General features: G+C 43.9%; 1 protein-coding gene across 2 annotated transcripts in view; it reads right to left on the reverse strand.

Annotated features, from left to right (window-relative positions):
- LOC138446887 (phospholipid-transporting ATPase IB) overlaps positions 1-27,872 on the reverse strand; it is a 480,129-nt gene that overhangs the window by 125,434 nt on the left and 326,823 nt on the right. For both annotated transcript variants that reach the window (XM_069602276.1, XM_069602277.1), the window contains exons 28-30: positions 22,479-22,553; positions 14,841-14,963; positions 12,857-12,935 (exon numbers count right to left, since the gene is read on the reverse strand). In XM_069602276.1, the coding sequence (XP_069458377.1) occupies positions 12,857-12,935; positions 14,841-14,963; positions 22,479-22,553 (277 nt within the window). The remainder of the gene's footprint in view (positions 1-12,856; positions 12,936-14,840; positions 14,964-22,478; positions 22,554-27,872) is intronic.

Consider the following 27,872-nt stretch of genomic DNA (forward strand, 5'->3'; position numbering starts at 1 on the left):
TGACATGTGAGGCCATACTCTGAGTGAGAAACTGTGAACTCTGGAAATAAGACATTGTTTTCACTAACTGAGAGAGAGAAATGGACCCCCAAAGTGGTACAGAATCTCTGTCACGTGAATCTCACTTTTATTTCCACCTTATTTCTCTCCTAGAAAGTTCCTTCCCATTAGGTGTTGGTATTTCAAAAGACTTCTTAATCTAGTGATTTTCCCCTTGAAGTTGTCTTCTTTTATTCCTTGGGGTCCATGTCTCTCACTCAGTTGGGGGGTGCTGTCCCGGTGACGGTGGGGTGTTCGGCAGCATGCCTGGTCTCTATCCGTAAGATGAGAAAAGCACCGACCCCCTGGTTGTGAGCCAGTAGTATCCACGACCAAGTTGTGACAACAAAAAGTGCCTCCGGACACTGCCAATGTCCCTTGGGGAAAATTCCCCATATTGAGAATCAATGTTAGAGGAAAGAAAACAGAGGAGCTAGAATAAATACAGGGAATACACCCTGAAATAAGAGTGGCGAATGAAGGGAACACCCCTCGTCTGTAGTCAGGCCAAGGAGCAGAGTGTGTTGGGACCTCACAGTTCACACCATCAGCAGAGAAGCAAGGGGAGGCCTTGGTACAAAGAGATGGAACTGCCATTGGTTGATGGCCTTTAAAGGAGCAAACCCTGTGATCACCTCCAGGATCGAGAGCTCACTGATGGAGAGAGGATCTCCATGGAGACCCTTAAGACCATGGACCACCATGCTGGGAATTTGGCACAAACAGAAGAAACAGGTAGTGAAACCCAGGGACCTCTTCTAACTGTAGCTTCTAGAATTTTACAAGGCATGTATTTCTACCTTGCCACGACAGTACAATGCTACTGGCATTAAATAACTTGCTGGCACCTGAGTTCATCTGAATACACTTGGATGGTAGCACCGTGTCGATGGACGTGAGTTTGAGTGAACTCCAGGAGTTGGTGATGGACAGGGAGGCCTGGCGCGCTGCAGTTCATGGGGTTGCAAAGAGTCGGACATGACTGAGAGACTGAATTGAACTAAACTGAAGATTAGTGAAGCCAAGATAACCCTACTATTCCAACTCATCATTTTCCAAGGATAATTCAACACTACATTTTAAGTTTCTGCTTAGGAAAGAGCATCTCTCAGCCCAATCAAAACTAATACCATCTGGGAATAATTCATTCCTTGAAGGAGAAATTCCAAACTAACTTGAGATTCTGAACATACCAACAGCCTTGGAAAAGACAGCATCCACCACACAACACAAGTCACTGCTTGGCCCACCCTGTTGGGGAAATTCCCACAGAATAGCGTGTTCTCTTAAAGGTTACACTTTGATTGCTTTAGAGGGAAATACCTGTGGGCATCAGTTCTTGTTAAAAATTTGCCAGTAGCATCCTCCTAAAGAAAAGACACTGGGTCTTAAACAATCATTGGTGGATGAACACATTCATAAGCTACAGCTTGCTTATAATTCAAGGCTGGAAAAGTCCATTTGGACTGTCCATTTTATTATTTCTGCAGCACGTTACTCACAAATTATTTCTTCCTATTTTGCTTAATTTTAACAGTACTGTTATAATCCACCACTCTACTCAGAAAAACAACTTTCCTGTAGCTTAGCTGTTTTCATTTTAGCAGCGTATTTAAAACTCAAGCGACCTTTTTTTATATAGGAGATAAAGAACCCCCAAATCAAAGTAAGTCATTGGGTTCCCAAGCCAGCCTTTAGAACATATTTATCCACTATCTATGTAAGCGATGATAAGATTACTGCAGATGAAGCATCACGGGGGGCGCAGATGGATATAGGGAGGAAAGGGGCAGAGAGAGGGGAAAGGACAGTTCAGGCACAAAAGGAAATCCATCCGCCTAGAGACATGGGGGTGGATGCCTGCACCGCATCAGACGGTGACGTCAGCTGGAGCCAGGCCATTCCAGGTTCTGAGAAGGTCCCAGTAAGAGAAACCCATCCAACGCACAGATGGAGAGACGTGATCTCAACACACCTTTATCCACCAGCAGGACGTTGAGCATCTCCCAGCAGAAACCATCACTAGCACACAAAGGTCCAGCAGGCCTAGGCCAGGATGGGGGAGGGAGGGGGAGGGAGAAAGGGAGCGAGGGGGATAGGAGCGAGCCGGAGCGAGGGAAGAGGAGGGAAGCGGGCTGCCTGCTGTGTCAGCACTCTCTGCAGCATCTCCCTGGACCATGTGAGATCAGCCAGGAGATCGAGATTGAGGATCAGCTCCCCCCAGAGGAGAGCTGAAACGAGGCGAGGCAGTGTGTGCTCCCTGTTCCCAAGGTCCAGGGAAAGAGCTCCGCAAGGTAAAAGAAGCCGTAAGAGTGGGAAGGATGCTTGTCTCACTTGTTGGTCACATATAGAATGACCTGGTGGGGCTTCACGTGCGGTAAAATCTGATATGATGATGGGATGACCATGTGCATCAAAAGTGGTATTACAGGAGCCTGAAGCCCTGTCCTAAGAGCCACTCATTCTCCTCCAGGCAGAAATGATGCCATGGCTTTAGGACCCATAGACCCTCAGCAGCTGCCCTGCCTGTTGGTCCAGACTTACATCATCTGCAAAGTCGGGTTGGAGTCAGGGACTGGCATGATGTAGGAATAGCCAAATGAGGTTGACAAACCCAGACACTAAACCGACTGGTGTGAACAATGACAACAAACCCACATGGACCCTCCAGTGACTAGTGACAGCCCCAAACACTGCATGCAAAACGCTCTCCAAGAATGTGTGTGGAGAAAGTCCGTCTCATTTTCTAAACAGGCAGAATGACTGGGGAACTTACCTCAGAGGCTTCGAAGGGGCTAGGCTGATGACATCTTATAAAGATGCCATTTCAATGAAATGCTCGTTAAACACATTACAGTATGACCCGGCTAAACCACAAAAACGTATTCAGAGAGGGCTTTGACGAAAAGCAAAATCTGAAGCCTAAGTTACAGTGTAGTCCTGTGCAGCCAGAGAAGACAGGGCTCAATAATCAAGAAAACAGATGGGGTGAATGCATAAATGTGTTTTTGGTGTAGTAAGAACCTGTGGAAGCCTGGATTCAAAATCACAGCATTGTGCACACATCTGACTCCAGAGGAAGAATTAGGGAGATGGCACCATTCCCTCAACAGACACCATGGCACCTGTCAAGAATTTTGGCTGGAGAGCAGATGCCAAGTCCCTCCTGTTCTCTTTCTTCTGACCTTTTGCTTCAGCAGCACCAATTCAGTGTGTGTGTTAGTTGATCAGATGTGTCCAACTCTAAGCAGCCCATCAGGCTCCTCTGTCCATGGGATTTCCCAGGCAAGAATATTGGAATGGATTGCCATTCCCTTATCCAGGAGATCTTCTCAACCCAGGGATCGAACCTCTGTCTCCTGCATTGCAAGTGGATCCTTTAGCATCTGAGCCTCAAACCTTCAGTAGCACCAACTCAGAGCAGCCCTTGTTCCAGCATATTAACAGGCTCTCCTCTCCCCATCTCACTCTTGGGGCCTCTTAAGATGGCAGAGGCTCAGAGGTACAATGCCAACCAGCTACTACTGGATGAATATCAAGAGTGAAAATGTCTTCCAAGTGCAGAGAACTCACTTACAAATGCACTTAGAACTCATCCTGCTCAAATGTCTGCACTGTCTGTATGACAACTGAAATGATTCTTTTTGCTTCTGATGCTGTGTATTCATAACAGAAGATTCATTTTTCCCTTCTCTGTAAAGAGTGCCATACCTTATTGCAAGGCGTTTCTAAAAGGTAGAGTTTATACAAGTGTTAGTGATTATAATTACATTGAGAACCAGCACTGGGTTAAGTTCCTGGTTATATAAGCCTTTTTCTGGATTTTCTCCTCTGTATTGACATTTCTGCTGGATCAAGTTAAGGATATGAAACTCAGATTTCAACCTTTCTCTTTTTTCATTCTTATTTACTAAAAATAGATTTTAAAAGGGAAGTGAAAATGATGGAAAGTGAACTCGACTACCTGTCGATGTCCAACAGCCACCTTGTAGGCACAGGCTCATTTCTGATGCCCAGGAGCAGAGTCTAGGGACAGTCTGAGGCCCTTCCTACCTAGGCGGGCCCTGTGACTAGTTCTCGCCAATCAGAAGTGGTGGGTCCTGTCCTGCCAGAGAAGGTTAAGAGCCATCAATCTTCCTGGCCCTCTCCTGTCCCTGTGTGAGGCCAAGGGTGAACTCGGGGGCCATGAACAGATGAAGCACCACTATGGAGATGAATCCAGCGCTTGTTTTAACCAGATGTCAGAAGAGAAATAGATATGGATGTGATGGTCATGAAGGACAAAGTTTATACTCAAGGACCCCTAAAAATAGGACACAGAGGATGTTAGGCTGGGCCACATGGGGAAACAGCAGGGTCAGGCAGGAGGGAAGAGGAGAAAACATGACCCAGAGCTTTTATTTGGGTTTTCACGGGATAAAGTACACAAGGCAGGGTAGGTACACTGTGTAAGCTCAAGGTTGGATAGTGTGAACAATTTCAACAGCCTCTGGGTTCAAGGTTGATCCCTAGCTATGTGATACCTGGTCCAGGGTGACTTAGGGTAGAGAACATTAGTCTGGTGTGAAAGAGTAAGATACAGAGATGTCTGGGGGCCCCAGAACTGTTGGCTGGATATCAAAGGCAAGCCTGCAGGGGAGCTGTCTGCTCTAGGAATCAGCCAACCCTGGGAACACAGTCTCTCCAGGAACAGTTCAGTTCAGTCGCTCAGTTGAGTCCAACTCTTTGTGACCCCATGGACTGCAGCACACCAGGCTTCCCTGTCCACCACCAACTCCTGAAGCTTGCTCAAACTCATGTCCACTGAGTCGGTAATGCCATCCAACCATCTCATCCTTTGTCATCCCCTTCTCCTGCCTTCAATCTTTCCCAGGGTCTTTTCCAAGGAGTCAGTTCTCTGCATCAGGTGGCCAAAGTATTAGAGTTACAGCTTCAGCATCAGTCCTTCCAATGAATATTCAGGACTGATGTCCTTTCAGACTGACTGGTTTGATCTTGCAGTCCCAGGGACTCTCAAGAGTTTTCTCCAACACCACAGTTCAAAAGCACCAATTCTTCGGGACTCAGCTTTCTTTATAGTCCAACTCTCACATCCATACATGACTACTGGAAAAACCATAGCTTTGACTAGATGGACCTTTGTTAGCAAAGTAATGTCTCTGCTTTTTAATATGCTGTCTAGGTTGGTCATAGCTTTTCTTCCAAGGATCAAGTGTCTTAATTTCATGGCTGCAGTCATCATCTGCAATGATTTTGGAGCCCAAGAAAATAAAGTCTGTCACTGTTCCCATTGTTTCCCCATCTATTTGCCATGAAGTGATGGAACTGGATGCCATGATCTTCATTTTTTGAAAGTTGAGTTTTAAGCCAGCCTTTTCACTCTCCTCTTTCACTTTCATCAAGAGGCTCTTTAGTTTTTCTTCACTTTCTGCCATAAGGGTGGTGTCATCTGCATATCTGAAGTTATTGATATTTCTCCCAGCAATCTTGATTCCAGCTTGTGCTTCACCCAGCCCAGCATTTCTCATGGTGTACTCTGCAAAGTTAAATAAGCAGGGTGACAATATACAGCCTTGATGTACTCCTTTCCTGATTTGGAACCAGTCTGTTGTTCCATGTCCAGTTCTCACTGTTGTTTCTTGACCTGCATATAGATTTCCCAGGAGGCAAGTCAGGTAGTCTGGTATTCCCATCTCTTTCAGAATTTTCCACAGTTTGTTATGATCTACACAGTCAAAGGCTTTGGTGTAGTCAATAAAGCAGATGCTTTTCTGGTATTCTCTTGCTTTTTCGATGATCCAATGGATGCTGGCAATTTGATCTCTGGTTCCTCTGCCTTTTCTAAATCCATCTTGAACATCTGGGAGTTCATGGTTTACATACTGTTGAAGCCTGACTTGGAGAATTTTGAGCATTACTTTGCTAGCGTGTGAGATGAGTGCAATTGTGTCGTACTTTGAACACTATTTGTCACTGCTTTTCTTTGGGATTGGAATGAAAACTGACCTTTTCCAGGATCTAGGTGCCTAATACCAGGGCATCACAAATGCAGAAAATAGAAAACAGTGCCAATATACCATGTACAATATACTATTCCATTTGAAGATGACACGAGGCAGAATAAGCCTTTATTGGGCTAAGCCCTTGATATTTGGGGGTTGTTTGTTGCAGCAGCTGTTCCTACCCTAATATACCTTGATTCAACTTCTTGACAGAGTTCTGAAGGTGAAGTCTAGGAACTCCAGCTCATACTTTTTACAGCATTACATCAAACCCAACTGTGTACAATACATGTGACACTGTCAGGTTACAGAAGTTGGCAACAGTGCAAAATAGAAATGGCTAATGACTCATACTTTGGGACAGGGAAGAAGTCCAAGGTGTACAGTTTATTATTATCATCTTGAGAAAATATTGGCTTCCTAGGCGGCTCAGTGGTAAAGAATCTGCCTGCCCTACAGGAGGTACAGGTTTGATCCCTGGGTTGGGAAGGTCCACTGGAGGAGGGCACGGCAACCCACTCCAATATTCTTGCCTGGAGAATCCCCATAGACAGAGGAGCTTAGCAGGCTACAGTGCACGGGGTCACACAGAGTCGGACATGACTAAAGCAACGTGGCACACACGCACGCACAGTCAGACCAGGGAAGTTTTCATTAATGCAATATTGGATCCTTCCGGTTCTGCCCCCTTAGTAGCCCTCTAATCCGTGCACCTCTCTGACTCTGTCACTACACAACCTAAGCAACAGCCAACCAGCTGTATGCCAAAAATCATTCTGGCCAGTGTAGTCACCTTGAAATTCATCAGCTACTTGGCTCTCTGCTTATAACCCATCAGTGGCTCCTGCTGAACTTATACTTCAAAGGCTCACTAGTCCCCAAGACTGGGAAAGGTCTGATCTCTCGGTCCCCATCCTTTACCACCCCTAGGCAATTGATCTCACAGCCTTGCTCCTCAGTCTTCCACCCACACATGCCTTCTCTGAACTCTGAATCACAGCCTCTTACCCATGCTATCCCCATAGCCTGAAACCTCTCCCTCCCTACTCTTCCCAGCTCTCTCCTCCCATGCATCCTTTGACAACGTAACACATCCTCAACGGGGCAGTCCTCAAACCAGGGGCCAGATCGGTGGTCCTTGGAACGCACACCATTTGACCTTGATTGTCCTCTCATTACACTTTCTGTTCAGTCCTGCTTTGTCCCGTGTGAGCTCCAACAGGGCAGGGAATCTGCCTACTGCTACTTGTACTACATCTGCCAAAAGGGACCTGGCACAAAGGACACAGTCACTTGTCTTTTTTTTTTTTTTTTAATGAATAAGTAATTGATTTTAAGAAGATGAAATCTCAGAGAACAAGGGCAATCTAACCCCAGTTTAGCTTAATGTGAAACTTATGTGACATAAAAATAACCAAGTTTATAGTATCAGGTATAGGGTCATAAATAATTCAAGCTAAAATGACCCAGTACTGCCACAGGCAGAGAGAAGTACTCTACATCTCATTTTATACAAGTATACTATCATTTCAGTTTATAAAACATGTCTCGTCTCACAGAAGCACATTTATTAGAAAATATAATGTAGCCTTCTCCAAAAATGTTCAGAGATCCTGCTGCTTAATTAGTGCCAATACAATAAGTATCTACATCACATTTCTTCTGGAAAGAAATGGGGATGGTTTCCAGAGTGTAGACAGGGAGGAATCAAGAATAAATCTGTTTGGGGGGCATTTTTCTCTGATGCTAAGTATACTCCTATCCCTTCCCTCTTAAATTCCATCAAGAAAAACAAAATCTGAAATTTTCCATTTAAAAAAATCAAAATGGATTTGCCAATAACCACATTCCACTTCAAGGAGGGTTGCTCAAATATGCATACTGGATACACCACTTGGAAGTCCAAGAGTGGCCCAACACCAAAGTCTTGGTGAATTTCAGTCCCTGCAAAGGTGACATCTCTGGTTTTAACCTAGAATCACGTTTAAGTTTGAAGGCTGGGAGCTGCAGACTGGCCATGGCCATGAGCGTAAGGTTGTGATGGTTGGAAGAAATCTGATTTACTACAGAATTGCTGGAGTGGAAAAATGTATTTTGAAACTTGAAATGAATCATCACAAACTCCATCAGCCGAGCACTGCTTTGAAAATTCTATCCAAAACCACACAGAAATAAGCAAAGCAAAATTCTTGGACGCTTCTTAAGGAATGATTGACGGGCTAGCACCTCTCAGAAATGTTTCTGCCAATAATGATGCTGGAGGTGTCCAGCTCTGTCTGTACCTGAGCCTCTATGCTGGGGGTGACCAGCACTGTCTGTACCTAAGCCTCTCTCGAGGGAGCCTGGAGAAAATTTCCTGGTAAAATCTACCACATTGACAATGCAGCCCACAGAGCATGAAACACTGCAACCAAGCTGCTCTGTGGATCTCAGCCCCCAGTCAAGCAAAGGTCCTCAGGGCTGAGTGTAGCCCGCGGCTGACAGACAGCTTCTGGCAGGACTTGGGGCTGGAGCGGGGATGGGGGGCCCAAGGCACTGTTCTGTGAGATCAGGGTCCCCGTGGTTTGAAGATGCCCTCGTTTGTCTCAGATTGGTGCCATTTTCCAACACTTCTTTGGGAGCAGGGTGAATGCCCCCTTCTAAGGAGTGGTTCAAAGTGTTAACAGGAGCTCATTGTTATTTAGGACAATCAGCCCATGAGCAAGTAATCAAATCAGCTGCCACATCCTGCTTTTTCTCAGACTTGCAAGCTTTTCGATTTCCTCCTCCACTAAAACACTTAACACACAAAGACCCGTGCTCTTGCCAGACCTGATGCACTTCTCTACATGGCTGTCTTGTCTTCCTCAGAGGCAAGTCCGGGGTATAACTCTCCCACCCCAAACCTCTCCCTGAAAAAGGTCCCCATCTGAGTTTTAGCGATCTGACCCTCAACCTAACACCTCTATGCTACTGCCCTCTCGACTAGGGTGCTGCTGCAGATGCAGAGGGGATGCTGGAAATGTGTGCAGTCACGTTTTGATTCACAGCTGCACAAGGACGGGGGAAAGGCGGTGGGGAGGGGGTTCACTGTCCACAGCCAGGGAAGCTCAGGGTCTGGAAGTGCTCACCAAAGGCTGAACAAGCTCCCGAGACCATCCCTGCACCTCCTTGGGAGCCACTGCCCGAGGACTTGCCCAGCTCCCAGGCAGCACGAGCCCTGTATGCTTGCGCTCCCTGTCAGGAATGCTCTTTCTCCCCTACTTTCCCTACACCGCCCCTGCCCCACCTGCTCACTCCCTGCTCCTTTTTTACTACTTACTTCCTTGGAGAAGATGCTTCCTTGACCCACTAGACTAGGTTATGTCCCGATATTACAAGCTCCCCAGCAGCCTGTAGAACACAGCACACTGGCCATTAAGCAATTACGTGCGTAATTCCTGATCATCTAACATCTTCTTCCCGATCATCAGCTGACTTCACAGAAGCCCCCAGAGGGCAAGACAAGCTGCGTTTTTTAGTGTCCACCATGCCCTTGGCACCTGGCACATCAGTGGTCTGCTATGATTCTGCTGAACGACTTCTTCTCAAAACAAGTTCTCCCCTTGCTAAACACATCCCTAGTCCCAGGTTTAACCCTCCTTAAGCTCCCTGGAACAGCTGGAGACCTAACCAGGACTCCTGCTATCAGTTTTCCTTCTCCTATCGGCCTTACAAGATATGATGGTTTTAACTTCCCAAAATTGCTCTGCTTGCAACACTCAGCTCAATCTAAATGCTAATGACTGTTTAATGCTTCCAAATGGAGTCTTGACTTCTTAACACTGCATTCCAAGCTCTCTGCAGGCCAGCTTTCACCCACCTTCTCCAATTCTTCTGCCTTCCTCCCTGTAAGGAATGAACTTCTCAAGCTCTCTGCAGCTGTCCTGAATCACCCCCTTCATTCAGCTCTTCCCTCCAACTCTAGCATCTTGCTCTGCCTGGACTTCCAGGCTAAGCCTACACGTTATCCCCTCCAACAAGCCATGAGTCATCCTAAATGAAAGACATCTCTCTCAGCCCCCTGTAATCTGAAAGCGCTTCCTCTGGATTTTACTTGAGTTGCTTTCCGCCTGTACTAGAATTATCCACATCCCTTACCAGACTTCAAATGTTTTGACGGGAAGACCCACATTGCCACATTTACCCACCACCCTTAGACTCTATCACAGGGCCTTGGACATAAATATCACATCAAAGAATAAGGCTGAGGGACACTGTAATCATGTTTGTACTAATAGTGAGAATTTAGAAATGATCCCTACAATATTCATTCCATTTGTTAGAGGACATCAACTAGTGACCAAGAACACCAACAGCCTTCTGTTGTTCTTTGCCAAATAGACTTCACACTTGCTATTCATTTCACCTTCAACAGTTTCAGTCAAAAGGTTACTGTTTATAATATAACCAAAAGAAAACCTCTATGCAGAAGGCTTAATAAATATGAAATAATGATGCTAACCATGATGGCGATTAAAAAATTAAAAAAAGTCATCCTTTTGGTTGTTAGGCAAATTGCTAATCTGAACGAAGCATATAAGGTGAAAGTCACTCAGTTGTGTCTGATTCTTTGCGACCCCATGGACTATACAGTCCATGGAATTCTCCAGGCCAGAATACTGGAGTGGGTAGCCTTTCCCTTCTCCAAGGGATCTTCCCAACCCAGGAATTGAACTGGGCTCTCCTGCATTGCAGGGGGATTCTTTACCAACTGAGCTACCAGGGGAGCCATGTGGTAGAAACTAACTTGAAATTTACCTGGTGACACCTCTTAGGTAAACTAGTAACTGTTGGGGATCTATCTTCTTTTAAATACAGACCACATTGGGAGAGTGGATGGATTTATGTGATGTGATCTAGGTAAACAATAGTGATCCCATCAAAGAATACAAGCCACCCTCTCAAAGCATGTAATGGTGACTCAGGATCAGAAAACCACCTGATCAGTCGGGGCCACACTAGCTCCTTCTGAAGCGGGCAAGTAAATGACAAAACTTTATGAGTCCAACTTGCAAAACTTCTATGAGTCCATCTTGCAAAACTTTATGAGTCCATCTTGCAAAACTTCTATGAGTCCAAAGCAAGCACTGCATATTTACAGAGTCCCTGTAGACATATGAGAGTGGCGGGCCTAGGTATAATACCCAGAGTCAGTATGAGTACGAGTCTCTTCCTTTGCACGAAAGGCTGGGCTTGGGGACCAGAGGACACGTTCCAAACCTGCTCTCGTGCTCAGCAGACAAATTGCCTCCCATCACCAGCCCAGCCTGATACAAAGACAGCCACTTTATCACCAAACTGCCAGAGCTTCTAATACAAAGCACAGTCAACACTCATATTTGTAAGCTCTTAATCACAAAATCATTTCAAAATATTGGGTTGGTCAAAAGGTTTGTTCAGGTTTTTCTATATGATCTTATGAAAAAATTAAAAGAACTCTTTGGCCAACCCAATAAATTAAAACTACTACATGTAAAGGAAATGGCAACCCACTCCAGTAGTCCTGCTTGGGAAATCTCATGACAGAGGAGGCTGGTGGGCTACAGTCCATGGGGCTGCAAAGAGCCGGACATGACTGAAAGGACTAAATAACAGCAACACATAAAGATGAATCACAGGAAAGCTTCACCATTCGAAGAATGATTCATCTAGAATGCCCCTTTGGGGGTGAGGCTGGAAGCAAAAAAATTTCCTTTCTGATTTAGAGACTTAGGTGTGGAGTAGGAAATGGCAACCCACTCCAGTAGTCTTGCCTGGGAAAGTCCATGGACAGAGGAACTTGTCAGGCTACAGCCCATGGGTCGCAAAAAGTCAGACACGGCTGAGCACACACACAAGTAAGCAAGAGACTCAGGGACCCTTGAAAGAAAAGGGGGTCTGAAGAAATAGAGAATAAGTCACAAGGTATTTAACACCTTGGCTGTGCATGCATTTTCTCTAACAATCGATACTTGACAGGTTAAAGCACATCAGTGAGGATGAATCATGCCCGTCTGAAGCACAAAACCCACTGACACAGAAACTTGGAAGAAGAAGCAAAGAAGCTCGGAAACTTTCTATCCTTTGGTTCTCTGAACAGTCAGAGGCCTCGTCTGGTCAACATTTGGGGTAACTTTCCCCAGGGGTATTATTACGATTTGAGAGGGGTAATAGACTGACATTCTCGTAGTACATTTTCATTTTTTGAGGCTAAAAGGTATGTCTCTTGTAAGAGGCCACATTTTGGATGCATTAATGAGAACAAGCACACCCTCCTCCAGCTCAGCGAAGGTTAAAAACAATTGGAATAGTCCGGCCTCCAACAGACTTTAAACATTTGCTTGAAAAGTGTACCTCAAGGAAAAGAGACTTTCAGAAGACAGGGTATAAAATTATACTCTCGTGAGATTTGAGTTATTTGGCATAGAGGTGCGTCAGGCTTGGAAAACGAAAGCCCAAGTAATGAGCAGAAAATTTCAAACTCGAGGGCAAGAGGCATTGATGTTTCATTATAGTAAAGTGCTTTTCTTCAAGATTTTTGACTCAAACGGTTATTAAAAATAAAGTTTCAAATGCTTAGTATTTAAACTCTCCAGGCAACTGGAAGGAAAATGGGTTCTTAGAGCCAGAAGGGGTGAAACCTACAAGCTATAAAGCCGAGACTAGCTCTCATTAGATGTTACGTATGTTTTTCTTCTAAAATTTGTTCCTGTGATCTCTAGGCCTGTGGAACTGGGAAAAAAATTTGTGAACAACAGGCATGGAGGGGCTGAAAAGCTACTTGCTGAGAGTTGAATCACAAAGCCATTACCTACCATGCTCCAGCGCTTTCATGGGAAACCAGAAGAGGATGAGCGAATGGACCAAGGCGTTGATGCAGTGACCCCAGAAAACCTAAGGGAAAACAGACCGAGGTTGTCAGGAACTGCCCACACTCTTGACCTCTGTGTGGCTCAACAAGCCCCTCGCTGTCAGGGATGCAGGCAGCAATCCCAGCTCCAGAAGGCGGAAAAAACCCATTTCCTCCTTTTTAGCTACAAATGAGCCAGCTGTCTCCAGATAATATTCCTCGAGTACAAAGACCTAAAGAGATATTCACATATACACAAGACAATATACAATCTACCCACATCAGAAAAATAAATGATGATCCATTTCCTTTAGAACTGAAAGCAAAACAACGACATTTTACCATCACTCAGAAACAGGGGTCACAGTGGGACTGACGAGACTGGAACCATACTTTTGGAAAGCATTCAAAACACTTAACATGTGAATTCTCACACAGCACGCTCACTCTCTTGTTTTACCCCTGAAAATCCCTCCCATTTTCGGTTTTCAGGATTTAGACGAATACCATTCAGAGTTAAAGATTCTCTTTAACACTTGAAAGGTCAAACAACAGAACAGTAGTTCTAAACCAGTAGTTTCTTCTCAATTACAGATTCATAAATGCATTTTAACCATGCTTTTAACCATGAATGAAAGAATTACTAAAGCCAGATTGTGTTTCTTTAAAAATCTACATACTAGGAACTGCCATATAGCTTGATCTTAACTAGTGACGGGACAACAGAAAATGACGAGAAATGATAAGACAATGAGATCTCCCTACTTTAATGTTCATGATTTCCCTATCTGTTCCCTGCCTTCTACATCCCCCGCCCCACATCTTCAAAATGCCTGTGGGTTGGTCTCCAAGCACCCTCATCTATGCTACCTTTCCAGTGGGTCCACTCCCTACCCACATCTTATGCAGCCTTTGAATTCAAACTCTGTAAATCACAGATTTGATTCACATAAACGACGCTGAACAAAGAGACCATATTTCTCATGGACAGAGCCACAGTGCACAAGGACACAATCAGTCACTCCCATCTCCTTGTGTGTGGAACACACAAGATCCAGCAGGATCCCTCGTATTTTTTCCAGATGTGAACACAGCTATCATGCTTTCCTGAGCATGAGGTGGCTCTGAAGGAGGACTGTCACAACACCTGGCTCAGAACAAGGTCTTCAGGGACCGCTCTTTGCCCAGGACTCCCAGATCACCCTCTCTCAGGCCCCAGTGGTGGTCACGCAGGCTGGTCACACACTCAACCAGCACCTGCTGTCTCAGTTCCAGCCCCTGAAACCCCTCCTGCATGAACACTGGAGATGGAAACACGGCAAATGCAGGCATGTGGGCATCTCTGTCTCCAGCCCAGCCGGGCACCTGTCCTCCTCAGGGTGGGTCCTCACCGCTGCCCCACAGACATGGCTGGCCAGCCAGTGACCCACCAGACCCCTTGGCTACTTCTGATCGGAGGACCCTGAAACACCTAAGCCTGGTCCTGCTCAGCTCAGCCCTGGATCCCTACTCCTTGTCTGTCTTGATGTCTTCTCTTTACCGATTCTCCAGACTGAAAAACAACTGCCATGTCTGACTTGATTCTTGCGTACACCTCTGGCCAATTCCCCTCACTGGCTGAAGGAATATTTCCCTATCACTGAGAACCAGGCAGGGATGGAGCAAGGGCCGTGCCAGGCAACAGGGCTCGATAGGATGGGGGAGGATTGGATCCTACAGGCCTCGGGGTGTGGGGGCCACTGGCCACGTGGCCATCAGGGGCACAGGTAGGGAAGAAGGCTTTGTTCAACAGGAAGACTGGATGCTTCCTGCCCGATCAGGCAGATCAGATTCCCTGGGCGTGCTATCCTGGGGGAGGTCTGGGGCCTCGCCTTCCTTCAAGGGCCCCCGCCGAGCATCGGCGGGGTCTCCAGCCTTTCCGAGGGGCCGCATCTGCACGCGTGGCTCACCCTGGTGTTGAAGCCCTCGGCGTTCTGGGTGACCTTGTAGAGCTGCGGGAACCTCAGCATGCTCTCCTGGCTGCAAGACCTCTCGAAGATGCCCAGCGTGAAGGGGGGCAGCGCCGTGAAAATCTGCAGAGGTGACAGCGAGCCGTTAGCAGGGGCCCTTCCGATCCCTGCAGCCCCAGAGGCTCAGGTCGATGTGATGACGCCATAACTTCAGGTCAAGTCCAAAGCCTGGGTTCAGGGACTCCCTGGACACCCTCCCATCAGAGAAAATAAACGAAAGGTCATTTTGCACTATTGCCTAATCAGTATAAAATTGACACAGAACACTACGACCAACATCCTAAAAATATGATTGGCTAAGAGCTCTGGTTCAAGGAACAACTGCCTTCCTTTGCAGATAAGCTGTGTCTTCGAACCCGATACAGTGGGCCCTGTGTGGTGTGGGGTGTTTTTCTGTGGGAGCCGAGACCCCATTTACCTTGATTTTATGTTCACTTTTCAGGAAGGACAATGTCCTTCAACCTCTTACTCAGTCATTTTACTGGGAATACATGGTGGGTTAGATATTGTGAAAACCCCCAGGAAGGGAGAGACTTAAAAACAGAAGAAGGAAAGAAGGCAAAGAAGCAGGCACCTGACCCCTTGGAACTCTGCCCACTGCAGAGGTGGGGACGCGGCAGCTGGCAACAGACATGGAACATACATACACAACGGCGTGCTCTGCAAAGTCACTCCTGGGGAGGTGATGCAGGAAGCGGGGGAGTCAAGGAAGGATGCTTGGACCATAGAGCCTCTGGCCTGGAAGGTACTGTACCTGCAGAGTTTGGCAGGATGGCGAGGGGTGTGAATGGGAGGGGACAGAGGGCAGCAACCCCATGGAATGAGCACCCGTCACAAAGCTCAAACACACACAGAGCATTTGGGGGGACCTTGAGGTCATCCAGGGTGGCCAGGGACACACATGAAACAAGGCTGGGATGGAGACAGAATGACCTCTGGATATGCTGAGCAGAGGGTGCTGACCTTTGCCTGTCCTCTATAGCACGTGACAGGCTTCTATCTGTGTTCTGGAAAGAGAGAGCTGGGTGCTGAAGCAGAGCGCTGGAACAAGCATGTCATCCCAAGCCGGCAGATCTACGGGCCACCTCCTCCTCAGGTGTGAGCACGGGTTGCTCTCTGCTTGGCACGGACCAAATCCATACCCTGCAAGCCCGCCAAGCTCTGGGGGCCGTGAGAACTGAATGTGCATCTCGAGAGAGTGCTGAGGGCACATCAGTTCCCAGCAGTCGAGACATCCGGCCAGGAGTCAGCTTGGCCTAAGTCTGCTGGGACAAAGTAGCCAGAGTGTGGTGGGGTGAGGCCCGGGAAACTGGCCGGCTCCACCTTCAGCCGGGAGCAGAGGAGATCAGCCCCGGGATGTCCATGTTCTAAAGACCTCAAGGAGAAAAAGATCTCAATGACAAACGCTACAGGAAGGTGCCCCACAGACATCTCAGAAGTGCTGTACACTCAGTGTATATATAAACTCACCCTCACTGTCAGGCTGAAGGAGCCATCCGCATATCATGTACACAGCCGGCTGTTTCTTCTTTTCCTTTTTTCACTTAACTTCCTCCTCCTACCTACTTCAAATCCCCTGGCCTTCTGTACCCCCAGGCTAACTACCTGCCAGATATCTCACCTGCACTGTAGTGCACACACACATACACACGCCAGGGATCATTACTTGTTTTTCAGAAACAATCTATCATACACACTTTCTTCATTGTATTTTTCTCATTAAACAAAACACCATGGGAAGCCCCCAGGTTCCCAGGGTTTGACCCCAAAGCAGCCATTTTCATGCTCACATAATAATTCATACTATAAGTGGACCATATTTTTTCAACCATCACCTATGGATAGGCATTCATCTTGTTTCCAGCTCTCTGTTGCCATAACCATCGTGTAATAAACACCTAGAATATATTATAATATCTATCCTGTATCTTTTATTTCTCTGTGAAGGATTCCCAGAAGTAAGGCTGTGGGATTTTAAAAACCAAATACATTTTTAACTTCATAGGATGCTGCCTGGCTGCTTCCAGAAAAGGTCCCAATGGTTTCTCTCTCCTTTCATGAAGGACACAACTTTCCCCTTCTTTCCTATCAGCAATTGCCTGTTATATCCTATTTAATACTCTCCACTCAGAAAAACTGAAGATATTTGCTACTTCTAAAAATAAATATTCCCTGGACCACCAGTGAGTCTGACCATGTTTTCATGTATTTGCTGGATGTGAGGATTTGGAATTGTGCAGAACATCAGGTCCTTTGTCCATTTTCAATTCATGGTTTATCTGCTTTTCTAAGAGTTCTTGAACTCTGTCTTTCTATTGTAAAATTTCCTCCAAATACACTTTTTGTCTACTGGCTTTCTTTATGGTTTCATTTGTCATATAAAATGCTTTCAATTTCTGTAAGATCAAGAATAGCTTCTCAACATGCAACTACATCAGGAGTTTCTTGCAGGATTTTTTATAGTTTTACTTCTCAAATTTATGTCTCAATTTTTTTGAAACTAATGTATCTATGCTGGATAAGAAAGGAGTCTAATTTTGTTTTTTTTTTTTCCCTATAAATAGCCAGTTTGAGAACACAATCCAAACTTTTTCACTACACTAAAATATCACCTTTGACATTTACTTATTATCTTATTATTTACTTATTATACTTATTTACTTATTATCTCACATATTACAGATCTAGAAGCTAGAACTGGGATTTAGTGCTAAGCTCCCTGACTATCCACCCAGTTCTCTCAGTACCGTGCTGATGAGGTTGTGGCAGCTTTACAGCATGGTTTGATGTTTAGATAAGTCTACCCTCTGACTGTTCTTTTCTGAACATGCTTTGCATATTTACTCTTAGGCAGGCGCCTGTTAATTCCATTTATATTTCAATATCATTTTATGCAATTCCCTTCCCCTACTTTCTCCCCCCCAAACAATCATCCATCAGGATTCTAATTGAAATCACATAAATTTACATACTAATTTTGGAAGGGTTGATACTATACCAAGTTTTTTATGATACTGTGTGAAAGTCCCTCAGTCGTGTCTGACTCTTTGTGACCCCATGGTCAGTCCATGGAATTCTGCAGGCCAGAATACTGGAGTGGGTAGCCTTTTCCTTCTCCAGGGGATCTTCCCAACCCAGGGATAGAACCCAGGTCTCCCACATTGCAGGCAGATTCTTTACCAGCTGAGCCACAAGGGAACTCTTCAGTATAAAAATTATTCCTATGAAATGTAGAGTTCTAATTGCTATTTTGAAAGGAATTATTATTCTCCTTCTATTTCTAAATCTTACTTCTATACTAAACAAAAATAGCTAGTGATTGCCAGGTCAGAAAAAGCTATTTGTTTTCATGTATTTATTATGAATCTAGTCACCTTATTAGATTTTCTTTTATAATTTTATCATTGTCTTATAGTTTCATAACTTATAATCAAAATCTTACAATTTTATAATTTTCTTATAATTCTCTCATTTCTTTACTGGTATGTTTTGGGCATTTTAGATGTACAGTCATATGAACATATTTACACAGCCATTTTGGGTTCATATATTTGTATAAGCACAGAAATATTTCACTTTTTCCTAGTATTTGTAATAGCTATTTAATTTTCTTGGCAGTTGCTGAAAATTCCCAAACAATGCTGAATTATATAGCGATGACAGGAATCCCTGACTAATTTCTTATTTAAAATGAAACAGTTTTAGGATTTTACCATTTATGGTAGTATGGCACTAGTTTTTCATAAATAGTATGCATTATAGCCGACTGACTTCTTTCTTTACTATATTACTTAGATTCCTTATTTTGGGACTGGCAGTTGGATTGACTCAACAACTTTTGCAGCATCTACTGATGGGATCACATTTTTCTTCTTTATTTGGCTGATACAGTGATATTTAGAATGTTTTTTAAAGTTTTGAATCGCCTACATTTCTGAAATAAACCAATTATCTGTCAAATATTTTATCCTTTTGATACACCATTGAACTCTATTTGCTGACACCTTATTTATAATTTGTACATTTCTGTTCATAAGTGAAGCTGAGATCAGTTTTCTTCAAATTGTGCTGGTTTGATAAAATTAAGTTGGATACATTTCTTTGTTGTTAAAAAGTTATCTCTTCACAAAAAAGTGGATAAAATGGAACTGAAATCCATTTGATCATGGTAGCTTTTGTCACTGGTGGCTTCTTTGGTCTCATTCTACCCATAAAATAAAATGATGTAGAAATCTGACTATGGATATAATTAACATCTAATAGGATAGCACTGATCCATGACTTCAGGATACAGAGGAATCTGAAGTTAGTTTTAGAGCTATTTAATTCAACGCTGTGAGAATTAAATTGGGAAACAGTAACTTGCTGCTTTAGCTGGTTTGGCGAATCAAATATCAAGAGTTAAGTACTGAAGAAGGAAAATCAATATTGCTTGAAGTAAATGGGAAGAGAGACCCCAGCCCAGAAAAGCAGTCACTAGCATTGTCTCAGATGTCACTAACTGCCTCTTGCCCTGGGTATCTGTGGAGCAACATGGAGGGGAAGGAAATACTCAACAGAAGAGTAATGACAAAGTTAGAATATGAGCTGGTAAGGGCTTCCCTGGTGGCTCAGTGGTAAAGAATCTGCCTGCAATGCAGGAGCCAAAGGAGACCCAGGTTTGATCCCTGGGTTGGGAAGATCCCCGGAGGAGGGCATGGCAATCCACTCCAGTATTCTTGCTTGGAGAATCCCATGGACAGAAGAGCCTGAAGGGCTATACCCCAAAGGGTCGCAAAGAGTCGGACACGAGCATAGTGACTTAGCACGCGTGTACACATAGATTAGACAGCAGTGTTGTAGCCATGTTAAACTTCATGGCTTTGATCATCATACTGTGATTACATAAGAGAACTGTCTTACCAGCTATGCATTTAAGGATAAAGCAGAAGGGACATGATGTCTTAAAAAAATTTTTTTTTCTAGTAAATCACTTATTTGTTGTTTATTTGGCTGCCCTGGGTCTTAGTTGCAGCATGTGCAATCTAGTTCCCTGACCAGGGATTGAACCCGGGCCTCCTGCATTGGAAGAGCAGAGTCTTAGCCACTGCACCAGCATGGAAGTCCCAGGGACATAACGTCTTAACTGATTCCCAATTGGCTCAGAAATACATGTGTTGCAGCGTGTGCACGTGTTTGACTGTATGTGCACGTGTGAGTGTCTTGAGAGAGAATGCAAGTGGGGGCAAATGCTAATAACTGACATGAAGGTATACAGTTCTTTGTATCCTTTTTACATCTTTTCCCTAAGTTTCCATTTATTTCAAACAAAAGTGACCAAGACAATTTCCAAGGGGGCGGGCAGACTTCCAGTCCTCAAAAGCACTGGCCCTTCCAGTGGCTGACTGTGAGGTCAATGACCCTCTGAGACCACTGGACTTGACTATCCCAATTCTCTGCCACCACTTCCTGGTGACTGACTTCCACACCGTGGCAACAGTGCCTTTTCACCTGGGAATTCACTTCTCAGCTGTGATATTCTCTCTCCTCTGGATTTTTAAATTACAGTTAAAAAATACATCCCAAACCCTAGGGGGTCAAACTTTAATGTGGATAACCACTGTTAGAAAGTTTTCCTAAAAAATTTTGTTTTGTTTCTCAGTATCTCTGGGAAACTCTTTGTTAAGTTGGGATGGTGCTCAAGAATCCGCATTGTCAAAGAAATCCTGGTGATGCTCATGCATGTGGTCTGAGGACCACATTGACCAAAACTGTCTCACAGCTCATCAGCAACTGATGTATCATAGCTACAAGTTTGCTGGATAAACCTGAACTGCCCAAGATGCCAGAGAACTAAGGAGAGGATTCAGTGCTCCTGCCTGAGCATGAAAACAGGGCTAAACTCCTTTTATTGTGTAACCAGGTGATATGTATTTCAATTCTTAGTGCTAAAGCACTGCTTCTTAGGTCTCAGCCTTCCAGTTACTAATACTATACGTATGTGGGCCAGGGTTGGCCTTTTCCAATACTAAATCACTGTGGAGCAGTCAGTATATTTCCCGCTGAATGGTCACATAATTTTAACCTACTCAAAACACTTCTAAGTCCTGCAAAGTTAACAGCCTGCCCAAGGGGAGGCCCTTTCTATGTGGTAGGTGGTTAGACTGGCTTTTCTAGCACAGGTGATAAATGGCCATCAATTCAGCTCTGTTCTCTCCACTTGTCACTTTTGTCTTTGGGGGCATTAATTATTAGCAAAAAATGTACTAGTGTACTTTGCGGTGAGTAACACAGTTATCAGTTGATCAACCAAGATCTGAACTTGGTTCGGCACCATCTTAGTCTCTTCATCTGTTGAGCTCTATAGGGCTGGAGCTGTGTGTTCTGTGTGTTGTATGCAGTATTTTATTAATATATAGTGCACCTAGCAGAGTGGCTACTTAAAAAAAAGAAGGGACTGAGTAGATGGATGACTTGAATATCCAGCCACAAATGTATAAGCTGCTGCTGCTAAGTCGCTTCAGTCATATCCGACTCTGTGCGACCCCATAGATGGCAGACCACCAGGCTCCCCCATCCCTGGGATTCTCCAGGCAAGAACACTGGAGTGGGTTGCCATTTCATTCTCCAATGCATGAAAGTGAAAATTGAAAGGGAAGCTGCTCAGTCATGCCGACTCTTAGCGACCCCATGGACTGCAGCCTACCAGGCTCCTCTGTCTGTGGGATTTTCCAGGCAAGAGTACTGGAGTGGGTTGCCATTGCCTTCTCCACAAATGTATATACAAACTCTAAATATTTATAGCACCATGATTTATATTATTGTATGTCTGGTAACTTCCATCTATGCTTACCTATAATGGCTGTTTCAGAGTATAAACTCCCCCAAGGCAGAGAATGTCAGAGTAAGGGTCCAAAACAAAAGTGTGGAAGCACAATTCAAGAAAGGTGCCTTAAGTTACACCCCTTGCCGGGAAAACAAAAGGCTAAGTAGCTACTTAGTCATGTTAGCCTATAGTTGATACGTATTTTTAGCTTTTGAATTCATTACAGTCAAGTAATGAAATGAGAACTCGAAAATCATAAAAAATACCAAATAAGCTGAAGACCATTTGCCACATGAGCTGGGAGTCAGAATTCATTACTTTAGCACTAACTGTGGGAGAAAACGTCCATCTGCAGGGACACATATGCTTTTAAGAAGGACAGAAAGGACACCAGGTTAGGTTTTGTACATTCACATCTGTGTTGACGGATTTAGAAACGAAATTATGGAGCGGAATGAGTTTAGACACAGTTCAGAAATTTTTTTTCTGGAGCTGCAAACATGGAAATGTTGCCCAGGCATTTAGTCAGGAGGTAACAAGGGTCTATTATCAAGATATATGGGTTAATAATTTCATGGGGTTATTCAGGAATGATCTGCGATGATTGAAACCATGTGTGGGGAGTTTGTGCTTCTGCAGGATGTGTGGCAGCAACGGAGGCCCTAACGATATATGTGAGCCGTGGATGCAGATGAGGGACTTAGCTCTGCGTCCCGGACACAAACAGCGTGGCTCCGCACGCTGTCAGAGGGAGAGGGAGAGTGCTTACTTACCACGTTGTACAAGCCGATGCACCAACGTTCAAATAAAATCTGCCCAGAAAATCCATTAACGAAGGCAAACCAAAGCTGAAAGAGAAGGAAGTGCATGAAGTTTTATATCAATATTGACCTAAATGTTTCCATCCACTAAAGGAATCGTGGGGAATGAGGACCACCAGCTGGACACAGCTGCTGAGGGACACGGAGCCAGAGGACCGAGGTTATTCTTCCATAAAATACAGATTCCCAATATCACAAATACCAACATTTTAAGGAAACTGTACATTGAAGGCATTCATTGATTTTAAAAGGTAGCATGCACATATTTATAGAAAAGCAAATTATGTTTAATTTATATCTAATGTTTCATGTCAGCACGTCCTCAATATGGGAAGGATCTCTGCTTCATGTTCTTTTCCCTGTAAAATTGACTTGATAAATATGACTTACCTTTGTAGGACTTTCAAATAGATAAAAGTAAAGAAGAAAAAAAAAAACACAAAAAAACCAGACACTCCACTGTTGGTCACATGTGTTCTTAGCTCCGAAAGTATTTGTGTGCTCAGTCATGTCTGACTCTTTGCAGCCCCACGGACTGTAGCCCACCAGACTCCTCTGTCCATGGAATTTTCCAGGCAAGAATATTGAAAGGGTTTGCCATTTCCTCCTCCAGGAGATCTTCCCCATCCAGAGATTGAACCCACATCTCTTGCATCTCCTGCCTTGGTAGGCGGATTCTTTACTACTGAGCCACCTGGGAAACCCGATTTAAAGATTAGCCACCCCTAAAACAACGGTTTTATCCACATGGCCTCCCTACCATGTAAGGCCTCGGCAATCAGTACTTCAACCAAACTTTTAGTGTAATGAGAGTCCAGATTTATACAAGATACAAACACAATTATAAAGTGTTTTAAGGGTCTTAACCTAATTTTACCAAGATTGTGTTATACTTTTCTTTGTCCTTTTCTTAAACAACTGAGTGAACATTGATAAATACCTAGCAAACAGAACTATTTTATCGCTTATTTCAGTTAATTCATCAGTTTTTGTTGAAGATAGAGTAGCAATATTTTTACTGCCATCCTCTCCCTAATAGCAACTGAAAGCAGCAAAAATAATTGAAAACAAAAAAGAAATAGCTATTTTCAATGAAACTATGAGATAGCCTTAGTTAAAACTACAAATGACATAGAATAGAAACTGATCAGTAAGACGAGAACGTCAATAGCAGACAAAACCTTCAGGGACAGGACTTCCCTGGTGGTTCAGTGGGTAAGAATCTGTCTTGCAGTGCAAGGAACCTCGGTTTGATCCCTGGTTGGGGAACTAAGACTCCCACATGCTCTGTAGCAACTAAACTTGTGCACTGCAACTACTAAGCCTATGAGCCCCAACTAGAGAATCTGGTGGTGCAGTGAAAGGACCCCACATGCCACAACTAAGACCGGACACAGCCTGGTTACCTAGTTAATTAATTAATCAAAAGAAAACACAAACAAAAAAAACCATTCAGAGTAACAAGTTTTCCAAGAAAGAGGTGAATCAAGCCCAGAAAGAGCAGAATCAGCTCTTATTTAGAGGGTAAGATTGCTGTAGGGGTGAGTCATGACTGATGTCCTGAGACTGATTCAACATAGCAGGCACACTGAGTTCAAGGGCAATATACACATATAAGCCTCCTCTCCTCATAAGTGATGGAGGAGGAGAATGGCAGGGCCCAGTAGGGAGCAAAGGGCAATCAATTTGGCAGATGCTAATCGAGGTAAACCAAAAAGAAATAAATGCAAATTCACCTAACAGGAAAGCTATAACACACAGAAATTCACCATGAGGTGCAGAGGCCTCCAACTCACCTGCAGAGAAAAAACGGTGGTGAGGGAGATGGTCACGACTACAAAGGGACAGGTGACCCGTGTGGAAGAGACAAAACATTGATGAGAAAGGGTTCTGAAAAACTCTGGAGTCCCCTCCCCAGACGTCATTACAAATAATAAAAAATACACAAAATAATATGACATAAATAAATGGTCAAATATGAAACAATCTCCATAGAAAGAACCAGTTCAAAGCACAGAAAAATATTTTGAATGCTCTCGACAAGCCTAAAAGAGCTAAAGATGTTACCTTTCCCTGAAACAAGCTGAAACAAGATGGGTAAGATATCAAAGAGGGAAACAAATAATAAGAGGCAGATGGGACAGATTAAGGACACATAAAGGAAATAAAAATGGGCTTCCCACAGGGCACTTGGGGGTAAAGAATCTGCCTGCCAATGCCAGAGATGCAAGAGATGTGGGTGCAGTCCCTGGGTTGGGAAGATCCCCTGGAGAAGGAAATGGCAACCCACGCCAGTATTCTTGCCTGGAGAATTTCATGGACAGAGGAGCCTGGTGGGCTACAGTCCATGGAGTCACAAAGAGTTGGACATGAATGAGCATCTGAGCACACGCACAAAAGGCAACAAAACCCAGGATGGACACTGCTGAAACTAGTCTGGGTTGGGTAGTATAGGCTCAAGCAGAAAAACGCTGGGCAAAGGACAAAAGTTAACACTGAATTTAAGAGAAATTGACAGCCTTCCAAATATAACAGCAAAAGTCCGAAAAGGTGTACCTTTAAAAAAAATGTAGACTAGAAACAAATGTTCAAAGATATAATAGAAGAAAAATTCCTGAAATCGTCTAAAACCTTACTCAGCCAATAAATACAGGACACCGTTTGTCCCCAGAAAACAAAACAGCAGCTACAAAAAGATCAAAAGCCATGCGTACCCTGATGTATCAGTTAATGACTTTTGAAATTTTGTGGTATCAACTCTTTAATATATTCAAGCAGGAAAACCAATTAGCCTACAAGGGGAAAAGTCAAGCTGGTGTCATGTTTCTCCAGCACAGTAGACAATACCAGAAGTCAGCAGGGAGTGTTCACAAGCCCTCAGGGAAATAAAGCATGAGGAGAATTTCAGCAAAAGGTAGAAACCAAGGAAACAGCAAGAGCTGAAAACATAACATAAAATGTGATGACAGAAGTAATACCAAATATGTCTGTCACATTAATAATACACTGAAAAATGCTGAAAGGATTAAAAATACGAAACCCCAAATATATGCTAAGTACAAGAGAAATGAGAAAAAGAAACACTATTCAAGTAAGATTGAATTCATAACCCTAACTTACAAAGTCCTATCATGGACGAGGTCCTCGCCTGCCATCTTGAGGTCACTGTCCTTCCTTATAGAGATGTAATGGCCTTCCACTGGTTCCTATGAGCACCAACTTCATTACTCTGAACCCAAATAGAAGGCAATTAAGTCAGCAGCCTTTGGTTCATAAGCCACCTTTATCTCAGTCTGCTGAAATGCCCTTTAATATATAATGTTACCACAGTATTTAGGAGAAGTTTTAGGTTGTTTTGGTCTCACTCCATATACTGAAACTAATTACAGATGGCTTGAATACTTAACCATGATACCCAACACAAAGCATTAGGAGACAGCAGGAAAAAAAGTTATTTTTTTGTATGTGAAATTGACTGTCTATATGACATTAAATTCAGAAATCATACAAAAAGAGAAACACATTTGAAACACTTCTAAAGAGACAAACATTAATAAAGTTGAAAGAAGATGAATAAGCAGAATATATAAATATGTATTTGTAATATCTATGAAGATCTAATTTCCTTACTCTATAAAGAGTTCCTCAAATGACAAAGGAAATGCCCAACAAACTGTTAGGAAAACAGGCAAAGCATACACATGCAGTGTGATCACAGGACACAAAACCACTTATAAATGTAGGAAATCTCATTTTTTGTGAAACACAACACAAAGGGATATCATTTTTCACCCAACAAATGGTCAAAGATTTAAAAGTTTGACAACCTGAGAAAACAGCTACTTTCATACCCAGGTGGCAATACAGCACTGTCCACAAATGTTTAACCTATTTTTCCTTTGATCTAGCAATTCCACTTCTAGGAACATACTCTATACCTTATAGCTATAATCATATAGCATTCAACATAAAATTCTACTACTAGGGGTTCAGTTTAGTGCAGTTCAGTTTGGTCATTCAGTCATGTCCGACTCTTTGCGACCCCATGAATCACAGCACGCCAGGCCTCCCTGTCCATCACCATCTCCCAGAGTTCACCCAAAGTCATGTCCATCGAGTCGGTGACACCATCCAGCCATCTCATCCTCCGTCGTCCCCTTCTCCTCCTGCCCCCAATCCCTCCCAGCATCAGAGTCTTTTGAATGAGTCAACTCTTCGCATGAGGTGGCCAAAGTACTGGAGTTTCAGCTTTAGCATCAGTCCTTCCAAAGAACACCCAGGGCTGATCTCCTTCAGAATGGACTGGTTGGATCTCCTTGCAGTCCAAGGGACTCTCAAGAGTCTTCTCCAACACCACAGTTCAAAAGCATCAATTCTTCAGCACTCAGCCTTCTTCACAGTCCAACACTCACATCCATACATGACCACTGGAAAAACCATAGCCTCGACTAGATGGACCTTTGTTGGAAAAGTAATGTCTCTGCTTTTGAATATACTATCTAGGTTGGTCATAACTTTCCTTCGAAGGAGTAAGCGCCTTTTAATTTCATGGCTGCAATCATCATCTGCAGTAATTCTGGAGCCCCCCAAAATAAAGTCTGACACTGTTTCCACTGTTTCTCCATCTATTTCCCATGAAGTGATGGGACCAGATGCCATGATCTTAGTTTTCTGAATGTTGAGTTTTAAGCCAACTTTTTCACTCTCCTCTATCACTTTCATCAAGAGGCTTTTTAGTTCCTCTTCATTTTCTGCCATAAGGATGGTGTCATCTGCATATCTGAGGTTATTGATATTTCTCCCAGCAATCTTGATTCCAGCTTGTGCTTCTTCCAGCCCAGCGTTTCTCATGATGTACTCTGCATATAAGTTAAATAAGCACACTCATATGGTTAATATTCATTATCTTGATGTAGCAGAAGTGGTCTCTAGGGGGTAGTATGGAGACTCACTCATACCTCTGTGAACTTTTTAAACATGTCCATGTTTTATTTAGATAACTGTTTGAAGCAGTTCTTCTCAACTGGGTTGATTTTGTCTCTGAGCCACCTGACTGTGCCTGGAATCCATCTGAGTGTGTTACTGGCATCTGGTGGGTAGAGGCCAAAGATTCTGCTAAATATCATAGGATGACCTGGAAAGCTCCCTACAGCAAGGAACTGTCTAGTCCAAGGTGTCAACAGTGCCACTACAGAGAACGCCTGGATGAAAGAAATAGATTCATGAGGTCAACATGATAAAGTTTTGAAATAATATTGTAATATGTTTGTCATAAGCAAAATAACGCCACATGACAGACTAGGAAGTCATGCTTGTATGTGTGTATGTAAAAGGTGGGGGTTCCGA

This window comes from Ovis canadensis, chromosome 10, assembly GCF_042477335.2.
Source record: "Ovis canadensis isolate MfBH-ARS-UI-01 breed Bighorn chromosome 10, ARS-UI_OviCan_v2, whole genome shotgun sequence".
In the NCBI taxonomy this organism is placed as follows: Eukaryota; Metazoa; Chordata; class Mammalia; order Artiodactyla; family Bovidae; genus Ovis; species Ovis canadensis.